We start from the raw sequence: 11912 nt of genomic DNA, 5'->3' as shown, positions 1-11912 counted from the left end.
AAGAATGATTTTATTGAAATTTTTCTATGACAATACGGTAACAGGAAGGGCTAAGAGCCATCTATTTCCACCTATTTTGGAATGGCTAAGAGCCATATGTTTGTAATTCATCAGTGATTGCTTTCAAGATCGAACGATTCTATTCAGTTGAGTACCCATCAATTCTAATGGACAAGCAAGAGTCTTGTCATTAGAAAATTTTTGGGCATTTTTTTAACACTACACACTTTAACTGTGAAGATCAAGTTGAGTTTTGAACGTTTTAAACTCATGAGGTCTTATCTCTACCAAAGTGTATAGATGAAGCAATCCAATTAGAAAGCATTTATTTCTCTAGCTGGAGTTTGCTTACCATAAGCTAAAGCATGTTTGCAACTAGGCTTAGTCTCTTCATGTTTAAGTTAGGTTCTCAACCTTGAACACTAGTTATGGTGGGGTTGTTTACTGATGAAAATTGAGAACAAGTCAAGGACTTCTGTTTTGTTGATAAAATACTTCAGTCTCAGTTACTTTCATGGAAAGTGAAAAGCGGTACTCTTTTGGGTACATCTTTGTTGTGATAACTCGTTTAGCATGATAGGAGTCGGTAACACATGACGGTTACAAATGGACAAAAATGTGGAAAATCAAGATGTTACTCTTGGTTTCATTGAACCTTCTACTGAACCGTGTTCCGATCAAGCGAAAAGCTGGATCCATGAAGGATGCCATAGTGGAAAACATTAGTGTATCACCACTCTTGTTTTCGAAGACGAAAACACTTTTCCAAGGAGGGAGTAATGTCAAAACAAGGATCTTAAGGAGCAAGGCTCGACTTACAGGGCTGGGACCTGAGCCACGGGCTCAGATTGGACCAGTGTGGACTGTGGATCCATATTATGGCTACAGCTAGGAGCCGGTCTATATATATAGGGTGGTAGGGTGATGGATCCAACATCTCAGTCTCCTAGGTCTTATACTTATTGCAATGGATTGGGAGAGTGAGAGCTTCTACTACCCAGTTTATTAAAACATCAACCCATAGGCCGAAACAATATAGACTCTCTCTTATAACCTCACTCCTAGATATCCAAATCAAATAGCTCACCATCATAGATGTAATGATAAAGTTAATTAGTTGGTTGGTTTGCCCCCCTCTCTCTCTCTGTGTCTCTCTCTCTCTCTCTCTCTCTCTCTGTCTCTCTCTCTCTCTCTCTCTCTCTCTCTCACACACACACACACACACACACGCACGCACGCACGCATGCACACGCGCGCGCGCGCACACACACACACACACACACACACACACACACACACACACACACACACACACATCCTTATCCCTAAGACAGTGATCATGAGCTATTGCAAGGGAGGAAGCGCCTGTTGTTGGGGGCATGGGTGCTTATTATGTTGGACCCTATAGTGAAAAATCCAGAGAAAAGAGCCTCTTTCTCACATTGGAAAATGTCAAAAACTTGTTGTGGTCTATGTGTCTCGTCTATTTGCATTTATGTATATCTCAATCAGAGATGAGAGAGGCATGCATGGAATTAAACATGTGTAAATGCTTTCACTTGTTTTTATTGAATCTCATTGCTCAAAGAAAAACCTGCATTTGAGGCATGGAAGAGGGAATTCTTATATCTAGTAGAGAGTTAGTGAGAACCGCTTGTGCCTCTACATGTTATCAACTTGTTTTTTCTTGAATTTCAACTTTTGCTTAGCCATTTCTTTGCTCTGTGAGTGCTTCATGTCTCTCTCTGTCTAGGGCTTTGAGACCATCAGTTTCTATGCAACTTGCTGCTTTACAAATACTTCTTGACGCATCATATATAGGTGGAATCCTATCACTTCATGGTATGGGGTGCCCCCATGCTTCTGAATAGAGCAAGTAGAACTGTTTTTGATTTTGAGGCTACTAGTGCTTAAAAGGATAAAAGGCTCAGTGTAGAGGGTAACTTTGTGTCTAGGCAGTTATAAGGGATGAATTTGTAATGGAGCATAAGGACCCGTTTTAGGATCTCAAGGGCTCCCTATTCTTTTGAAAGATAGGTAATGCACTCAAATAATCAGGTACTACTTCTTGCACCATATTTGGCAAGCAAGGAACCGCCGCGTGTTTGAGGGGGATCTAGCTGTGGCAAGCTTTTGTGAAATCATGCAAAAGAGCAGAGTGATGATCCACATGATCAGAGGCAAACAAGTCTCAGAGGACTGGTCTAGAACAATACATAACATCTTGTAATAAGTAAGGCCAAGGAGTAAGAGTGGTTTCTTTGCCAAGCAGATAAATTGTAATCCTTTGACCCTCAAGGCTCGGTCTGAGCTCGAGGATTGGTGTATATTTTTGTTCTTAATACTATCCACTCACACTTGTGAGTTTTGCAAAAAAAAAAAAAAAGGATTTCAAGGGCTCCCTATTCTTTTGAAAGATAGGTAATGAAAAGTAACACTCTTCCCTATGGAATGGCATATTTTCCTATTGCTTTTCAATGACAAAACATCACAAAAACTACATGCGAATCTAAATTTGTTACTTGGGGACAAGTTCAACAAAGAATATAAAAAGGTAGCATGTTTGGTAAACAATCTAAGTAAATTTTTGTCTTTATTGTCCCCCAAAGAGTTGGTCTAACGGGAAGGCTTTGGCCTCTCAACCTACGGGTTGTGGGTTCCAATCCCTTGTTGGGTCACACTCTAGAGGGACACCTTGTGCTCACATGGTGTTCACATTGCTAGGGCTCTTGCCCTTGGACACTCGAGTGCATCCTCCTCCTGGGGTGGGTCACCCGAGGAGGAGGTTCCTAGTTGGTTGCTACGAGTCCTCTCCATCGTTCCCAATACGTAGAGCATCAATTAGGTGGCCATGGTGATGCCTATGCGGCGTGGCTCTTGCCCGATGGTACGCGGCCATGTAACATGGCTAATATTTGGAAGGGGCACAACCCCCCCTACCCAACCCACCCATGGGCCCTCTGGTGTGTCGATTTCCCTCCCCTCCCTTCACAAGCCCAAAGCATTATTTCTAATCGAAGAAGATAAGAAAAATCTTCCTGTTTATAGGTCAAAATTTGAAGCATTTGCAAGTATTTACACTAAAGCGTGTAGAGTTTTGCCATTTTTCGTCAAGATAACCTAAGAATCTAGCTGGGATTTTGCAATTTTAGATGGCCAAAAAATCACAATACACCTCAGCTTTTTGCAAACAGTAAGATTTCTAATAGCCAATCCAAAGGAGCTAGCTTGGTTGTTTGAGCATTAATGCTTGGTGACCAAGGTCATCGGTTTGAATACGGCCAATTGAGCCGTTGGTGCTCACAAATGTCCTCAAAGCCATTGACATTCCTAACTGTCTGGATGAGTTATGTCTACAACAATTTGCAGATGACACTAATGCCATTGTGAAAAATGATGCTCAGTTTGTTGATTCATTTTGGGGCTGCCTCAACACTTTCTGCATGGCAAGTGGGAGGTCTAGGTATGCTTAACCTGTAGCACCTATCTAACAAAATGGCCAGCAAATGAATTGTCAGAGTCTCTTCTTCCTCATACTTCTAGGCTACTCTGATCACAAGGAATGTCCACCTCTTCCACATTCAAGGGTACAGGGCTTGGACTGGCTTAACAATTCAAGAAGCTTTATGTTCTAATGCTAACTTTTCTCCTAGAGGTTTGCAACTCATTTGTAGGTTTTGGAGAGCTTGGAACGACTTTAAGAAAATCTGGTTTCCTCCCAATAGCTAGGAGTTCTTCTCTCAATTCTGGTTACAATATTCAATATGGTTTGGATGGTATGGTGAGACCAAGGCTTGGAAACTACCCAAGAAGGTTCACAAGTGCTTTAAAGCAGGAATTAGGATATCAAAAGATGTTTACAAAGAAGGGAGATGGATGATAGTGGAAGAGATTTTTTAGCAATTCAACATCTCTCAAGGCTGTGCAACTTTGGTTGCTGAAAGATGCCAGATTTTTCAGAACCATTTCCAACTCTGTGCAAGAACTGGTTCAACCTCACCTCAACAGATTTGTAAGGCTATCTACTTGTCAAAGTCTTTTGTAGTTATAATGGATCCACTACTTGTCAAGAAGCTCAATCAAAAGTGCCAAGTATCATGGAATGCAAAGCAATGGGAGTATAGGTTCAAATGCATCTGGGCTTTTCCTTTGGCCATAAAGAAAATCTGCCTTCCTTTTTTGGTTAATTATGCATGAGGGAGTGTGGACAGGAAGTAAAGGATTGGAGTATCCGATGGTATATGCGCTAGATGTAAGAGGCAAGAAGAAACTCTTACCCACATGTTTCTCAATTGTAAAGATAATCATTGGCTTAGACTGGAACTTCAAAAAGCTTGCAAAGTAAACTCCTCTCTTTTAAATTGGAGAGCTATCCTGCTTGGTGAATGCAACTTTATGGATGTCCCTTTGTGGTCCTGCACCATAAGTGCTTACATTTGGCATATTTGGAATGAAAGGAATAAAGCTCTACATGACTTAGCCCACTCTGAGTAAGCAGTACCCTTACACTTTATCTTTCAGAGCATTATGAAGGAGTTACTCTCCATGGTTAAAACTCTCTCTAGTTTCAAAGTCAAAGATATCCTAAAGCTAATTAGATGGCAGAAATGGAGATCGGTTCTGTGCTCCTTGCATGAACCTTCAAGATTGTACCTCATTAAGCATTATTTTTCAAGTTAGCCTACTTGTAACCCTGTTTGCTGGGCACTCTCAGCATGGATTTCCCCCTATCTTGCCTTAGGGGTCCTTGTAGTTCCTCTTTTTCATTAATTTAAATTTCTCTCTTCAAAAAAAAAATAAAAAAAATTCTAGATATATGTTAAACATGTGTGTGGTTGGTTTTGGTATGGAGGGCTGAAGTGTGTGTTAAATATAAGACCAATTATTTTTCATCCAAATGGGGCGGAAGGTGATGGTGGTACAATACTTACCAGCGAGTTGTATGTACCCAACCACACATTCTACTTGATGTCACATGTCCATGCTATGCCGGATTGATGTCAAATGCGTGGGGATTCACTGGTAGACTAGGAACATCACCGCCGTGCACCAAAATTGCCCTTTTGACCCCTATGTACGGGACTCTCCTTTATAAAATTTATCTTTTTTGTCGGATAAAACCCACAACACTAAGTAACACATAGCATAAAAGAGGGGGTGGTAAGGGGATCAACGGCCTGGAGGCGGATTAAACCCGGACATCACAAAAATTGGGGCAAAATTAAAGCCAAGTAGCACGAAAAATGGCCCCCCCATCTCTCGGTTTTGAACCAAGACCCATAGCTCAAGGCTTGAGACACATGAGCTAGCCATCTCACTTGCATGCACATGTTGTACCCATGTTTATTTTAATAATCATTTATTGTAAGCCAACATGCACTGGCAAGGTTTAAGGGGTTTAATTTGTGACCGGGTTTAGTTTTAATAGCCATCTCATGGTTGCGATCTCCTCCACCGTCATGCGTGGACTTTCTAGCCCTTGATCCCCTTACCCCCTCTATGCTATGTGTTACTTACTCATGAGGCAGATAAAACCGCCTGTTGTACCATACTGTAACCCTTGGTCAATAGCTCGGGTGTGAAATGAGGGTTGTATTGACTGATCTCAGCCGTCTGCTGACATTTGACGGTGGATCACCATGTCGCTAAACATTAGAGCATCTACCCACAGCCCGAAACAGAGGCCCTCTAGGTATTATAACCTCGAATCCTGGATATACACAGCTCACCTTCATAGATGTAAGAGTAACGATAAAGTAAATTAGTTGGTTGGTTTGCACCCCTCCACCCCTCCCCCGCCCTCCCCTCCCTCTCTCTCTCTCTCTCTCACGCAGACAAACACACAAACACGCACGCGCACTCTCTCTCCTCTCTCTGTCTCTCTCTCTCTCTCTCTCACACACACACACACGCTCTCTCTCTCTCTCTCTCTCTCTCTCTCTCTCACACACACACACACACACCTCCTTATCCCTAAGACCCCACCTCCAATGGAAGGGCTTAAACTTAAAGAGATTATAACCTTGGCTTTAAAGTATAGAAGCATGTGAATTAGGTTGTACACAGAAAGTATGAGGTTAAGCTCCATTGCATGCTGATGTCTCATGATTCAACTGTTCAGACCAAACATGTCGATGTCTGCTGCTTCTGATCGCGCTACCAAAACAATGGCGGTGTTATGGCTCCTGCATTGCAGCTTCATGTGGATGCTCTTCTTGCAATGTGAAGGTCATTACCTGAAGGCTTCCTCAAGGTGGCTGGTGAGAGAGTCAGATGGAGAAAGGGTAAAGCTTGCATGTGTAAATTGGGCAGGGCATTTGGAAACGATGTTGCCAGAGGGCCTTAACAGGTTCTCTCTCTCTCTCTCTCTCTCTCTCTCATTTTTTTCCTTAGAAAATATCTATATCTATAACTATCTATCTATCTATACTATAAAAGAGGGAGAGGTTCTAACCTCCCACTTAGTAACCTCTCCGGCCTCCAGGCCAAGCCTTGTGGGAGGGAGAGGCGGGGGGGGGGGGGGGGGAGAGAGAGGGAGGGAGAGGTGCCTAGGTCTAAGGCAGTGCATTCTTACTAGTCCTCTTAATTTGCTATCAATTTTTTGTGCCTTCTTTTTTGCATGTTTGATTGTCCTTATGTTGATCCTATCTAAGCTTTACACACCTTTTTGGCATTTCTGATTGTGCATGTATTGGTGTGCTACCTGTGTCTATACTAATAGATAATTCCGGCTCTCCCTCGCCACGCGTCAGAAGCTGCTTCAATCGATGGGTGTGGCTTGTAGTTCGAGGGGGGGGGGGGGGGGGGGGGGGGGGAAGAGAGAGAGAGAGAGAGAGAGACCCGACTATACTAGTGCCTTTTATGTGTGTGCTTATGCATTTATTTGTTTGTGTGCATGCGCACATGCATGTAGGCGACACACGCTCTTGCAATGTTTAGAAAAACCATTTTCCAACACATACAAAATTCCTTTTCTTAAATTTGCCATGAGGAAATTTTCAAAAAATATGTTATTTTCTTGACTTTTTTACACCATTTTTCTCTATTTTGGGGAGGAAAATCTCCTTTTGCACTTTCTTTCAACCTGCATTTTTGAAATCGAAAACGGCATGATATTAAGTTGAGACACATTTTTCCGAAACACTCCTTTTGCACTTTCTTTCAACCTGCATTTTTGAAATCGAAAACGGCATGATATTAAGTTGAGACACATTTTTCCGAAACACTGCGCCGTTGTATGCATGCATTGTGTAAACTCATGAACTAGGGACAATTAGTTAATAATGTAAAACCAAGTTCCTCTAGCTTCAGATCAATGGACTCTTAACCTGAATTGTTGTCTTTACTTTACAGGCAGCCTCTATACAAGCTTGCTTTAGGAGTGAAGGGCATGGGCTTCAATTGTGTGAGGCTAACATTTGCAACCTACATGTTTACAAACGCGACTCTCTCTAATTGGACGGTAACGGAGAGCTTCACACATGCCAACCTACAACACTCCTTAAAAGGCATAGCCATTCACAACCCTGAGCTTGTCAAACTTCCCATTCAAGTCGCATATGCACGTGTGGTCAACCGTCTCACACGTGTGGGCCTTCTCGTCATTCTAGATAACCATGTGAGCACCCCCCAGTGGTGTTGTTCAAACAATGATGGAAATGGGTTTTGGGGGGACACTTTTTTTGATCCCAACTCTTGGCTTCAAGGGCTTTCCCTTGCAGCTTCCTTGTTCAAAGGCAACTCTGAAGTGGTGGGATTAAGCTTAAGAAATGAGCTTAGAGGGCCTAAGCAAAACATACAAGGTTGGTATAAATACATGAGTCTTGGAGCTAAAGCTGTCAATGAAGCTAACCCCGAACTGCTCATCATCTTGTCGGGGCTTCATTTTGCGACGGACCTTCGATTTTTGCCCAAGAATCACCTTGCTAGTCTTCCCTTCGAAGACAAGCTTGTCTATGAAATGCATTGGCACACTGCTTCTTATGGCATTAACTTTGCCAAGGGAAATCTTAATAAAGTTTGTGCAATTGCCACTTCTAGCATCATACAGTGTGGTGCATTTATGGTTACTCCTTCGAGCAATGGAAGCTTTATATCCCCGCTATTTGTCAGTGAGTTTGGTATTGACCAAAGGGGCGCCGAGAAAGGAGACAACAGGTTCATCAATTGCTTTTTGGCATTCATGGCAAGCATGGACTTGGATTGGGCCTACTGGCCTTTGCAAGGGAACTACTATGTGAGATCTGGCCATGAAGGTGATGAAGAGTTCTATGGTATTCTCAACTCACAGTGGAGTGCACCTAGAAACATCAGCCTTCTTGCAAGGCTACAAGTCATCCAACAATCTTGGCAATCTAGTAAGTACGACTTCTATTTAGGCCAATGCGCTAATGTTGGGATCTACCGCGGTTCAAAAAATCAATTCTACAAAAATTGGAGAGTTCATGAAGGAAAAGGGGTCATTTAATACATGACATAAAAAAATAGATAAAAAACAAAAATACAAATCATACACACTTTTTTTTGGAAGTAAATAAAAAGTCACACACACACACACACACACACACATGTGTGTGTGTATGTGTGTGTGTGTGTGTGTAAATATGTATGTGTGTGTATTTAGATACACACATACATATATGTATACACACACACACACATATATTATATACACACACACACACGTGTGTGTGTGTGTATGTGTGTATCATCTTGGTCACTCTTGTGGTTCTATTTAAATATTTCATTTGCATATTGTAGAAAATTACTTGAAGGATGCATTTGATTACGTTAACTCATGTCAACTCAGATACAAAATTTTGTGCATTTTATTGTTAAAAAAGAACTACTTCAATCTAACCACAAGCTACATCATATCATATACTACACTCATGATAATTTATTAATAGTAAATTGAATAATTATTTGATCTTGATGCAAATAGTTGAGCATGTCGCATGCGATTTTCTCACCTCACTAAAACGGCCGCTTATTCGAAACTCCCTTATTTGAGTGCTATTAGGCATAAAATTGGATATAATTTCAAGACTTCTTCTGAAAATGGGGATAAACTTCAGCTAATTTGATTGGCAAGGACATGACTGGGGGCATCCATAATTTAAACATAATTTTTAAAAGTCAGAAGATTCCATATTTATGCTAGATTGAAGCCCAAAAAAGTATAGTATTTTCAAAATTTCAGTACAAATTTTCAGAATTCAGATGACTTACACATGTATGCTAGGTTGAAGGCCAAACGAATTCAATTTATTCTTGATCTTAACTATAGATATACATACACTTTGTGCTGTAACTTTGTCCGAAAACATTATTTTTATTTCTTCAAGAAGAGCTTTAAAAGACCAGATTGTGACTTACCTCAACATCATGAGCTTCTGTGAGGGAGGCACTGCATACCTAGCTAGGTATGATTGGGGGCAGGGGACCGCCGGCCCGGTGGGGGGGCCGGGGGTTCCCTGCCCCCAATCGTACCGAGCTAGGTAGGCGGTGCCTCTCGAGCAGAAGCTCATGATATTATGCATTGTATGGAAAACACTGAAAATGACTCCGCTTTCCTACATGAGAAAATTTCTAAATCTTCTCATCGACATCTCCAAATAAAGAAATTTTGTAATTTATAACCAATCATATGCATGGATAAATAATGTAAAATCTGTTGAGGATAAGTTTTTATTATTAGGCCTTTTAAAATATGTGACTTGAACAACATAAATTCAAAAAAGATAAATTAAAAAAGAGGTAAAAAAAACCAAGCGACTGAGTGTCCTAGAGCACTTTTAAAACATCCAAATTAAAGTGCTAGTGTTCTCACGAGACCCACACTCATAATCTTCTTCATGCATGAGTGGAAAGAACTAAGGATTGTAGTTTCCACAAGAAATTGCATACTAATTTCCATGCCCATATGCATGTGTTGATGCATCTTGATATGTGACAAGCTTGTTGACAATACTTCTACATATATGAGATGCAGGTGCTAAGAATAGTAGCTCCGAGAATGAATATCAAGTGCTATTCCATCCTTCCACTGGTATGTGTGTGCAAAAAGGAAGTGGCAACAAGCTTTTGCTGGGCTCTTGCATGGGAGATAAGACCTTTTGGCGCTACACTGCACAAGGACGCTTGGAGGTAGTAAATAGCTATTTTTGTGTTGCCTCCGAGGGTGAAGGCCAATTTGCCAAGCTAGTGCCATCTGGCACTGAAAAGAATGGTCCTTGGACCTTGGCCTCAGTGGCCAAACTCCAATTTTCGACTATCATTAACAGTACCCACCATAGCTTGGCCAACTCTCAGTATAATACATCAGGATATCCCTTCAAAAAGTCTAATGACACTTCCAAAGGTCCCTATCAACCTAATTATAGGAGATACCTCTATGGAAGGAACATTTATAATCATAGCAGTAGTCTCCCTGATGATACAATTGATTGGGATGTCAACTTTTCTGAAGCATTGATTGATGGTGTCACGCTCAATGTTGTTAATGAGAATGGGAATGAGAATATGCAAGTAGCGAAAGAAGAGAGCCTTGCCAAACCAAAACCCATCCACCCTAACCCTCTTTTGTGCTTGGATGGGAGCACCCCTCCATCCATAACCACCAAAAGGTGTGTATGTGTGCAAGAGGATGAGATGGATTGTTCACAAGATGATGATCCAAGCCCCCAATGGTTTGTTCTTATTTCTAGTAGCAAAACATTGAGCACAATGTACTCTTCCAGTGGTTTGGGAATTCATAAGAAAACCATTACCACCTAGAATGCAACAGCATAATGTCCATAGGAAAGAAAAAAGGTTTTTTTGTACATATATCTTTGCTACCTTATGTATATGTTTCTAGATCAATAATCATTTGTTGTGAATTATACCCGTATCTTACAAATAAGGTCTTGTATGGTACTTTGAAAACACACTTAGTTATGGTTAAATTGTTATGTTGTAAAACTCTCTTTTGCATACTTTTTAGCATTATCTTTTGTCAATATACCTTGATGGTATTCTCTTTATTCTTAAGCTTCAATAACCCTAACATCATCAACATCATGATAGAGCACCAAAGACTAGACATACTCATTAGGTTGAGCATAGGTAAACTTGCATTGATTTCTGGCAAAACTCACAATTGTGAGCGATTGTATTAGAATGTCATAGAGAGAATACAGAGAAACCTCAAGTCCATGTCGAGCCTTGGGGTTTCGAATTACATCGTATTCAGGCTGGATCACTACTATCAAGATCACTATTCAGGACTCGTTCGAATGGCTCGGGTTGCCTTGAGCCAATCATCGGACTTGTGACTTTTACCTATAACATATATAAGCTCCTCACTTTCTTGTACAATCATTGAGAAGCTAGCCACAGAAAGGTCATTATCAAACATGCGACAGTTCTTGACCTTCCATATATCATAAAAGAAAGAAAATCTAAAAATGTGGGTACACACAAGAAGGGGGGGACTTAGAAACTACTTCCCCCCTAGACACACATCATTCTTGAAGAAGCCTATCTTCCACGTTCTTTGATCCACTTACACATCTTCCCCGCCATTCCTCTAATAGTCGGACAATCCATGAAAAGGTGTGCGAAGTCTTTGCTAGCCCCTCGACACTGTGAGCATCTATTATATCCTATGCCTCATGCCTGAATCTTGATGCCCATCGGCAAGGCACCCCATAGCACCTTCCACAGAAACACCTTCATATACTGGGGACAGTGTGGCCCCAAGATGTTCATAGTGACCATAGCCCAATGGGCTTCCAACCATTGTTTTTTTCACTGCTCGTTCAAGGGACAAACCAATCATCCTCGTTCATGAGCTCTTGATAGATGTTCTTGGTGTGAGGTTTGAAGAACAGGCTGCTCTTGGGCCATTTCCAAGCTTTCCACTCAAA

At 41.3% G+C, this 11912-nt stretch overlaps 1 protein-coding gene across 1 annotated transcript; it reads left to right on the top strand.

Annotated features, from left to right (window-relative positions):
- Nucleotides 1-5899: 5899 nt before the first annotated feature.
- Nucleotides 5900-10905, top strand: LOC147419146 (Cellulase (glycosyl hydrolase family 5) protein). Its single transcript, XM_086506195.1, has 3 exons — nucleotides 5900-6349; nucleotides 7354-8357; nucleotides 9995-10905. The coding sequence occupies exons 1-3, from the start codon at nucleotides 6105-6107 to the stop codon at nucleotides 10777-10779; spliced, it is 2034 nt and encodes a 677-aa protein (XP_086362321.1). The 5' UTR covers nucleotides 5900-6104; the 3' UTR covers nucleotides 10780-10905.
- The last annotated feature ends 1007 nt before the right edge of the window (nucleotides 10906-11912 follow it).

This window comes from Adiantum capillus-veneris, chromosome 29 (genome assembly GCF_014529385.1).
Source record: "Adiantum capillus-veneris isolate H3 chromosome 29, ASM1452938v2, whole genome shotgun sequence".
Lineage (NCBI taxonomy): Eukaryota > Viridiplantae > Streptophyta > Polypodiopsida > Polypodiales > Pteridaceae > Adiantum > Adiantum capillus-veneris.
Note: the sequence above shows the minus strand (reverse complement) of the source record. Positions and strands in the feature narration are given on the sequence as shown.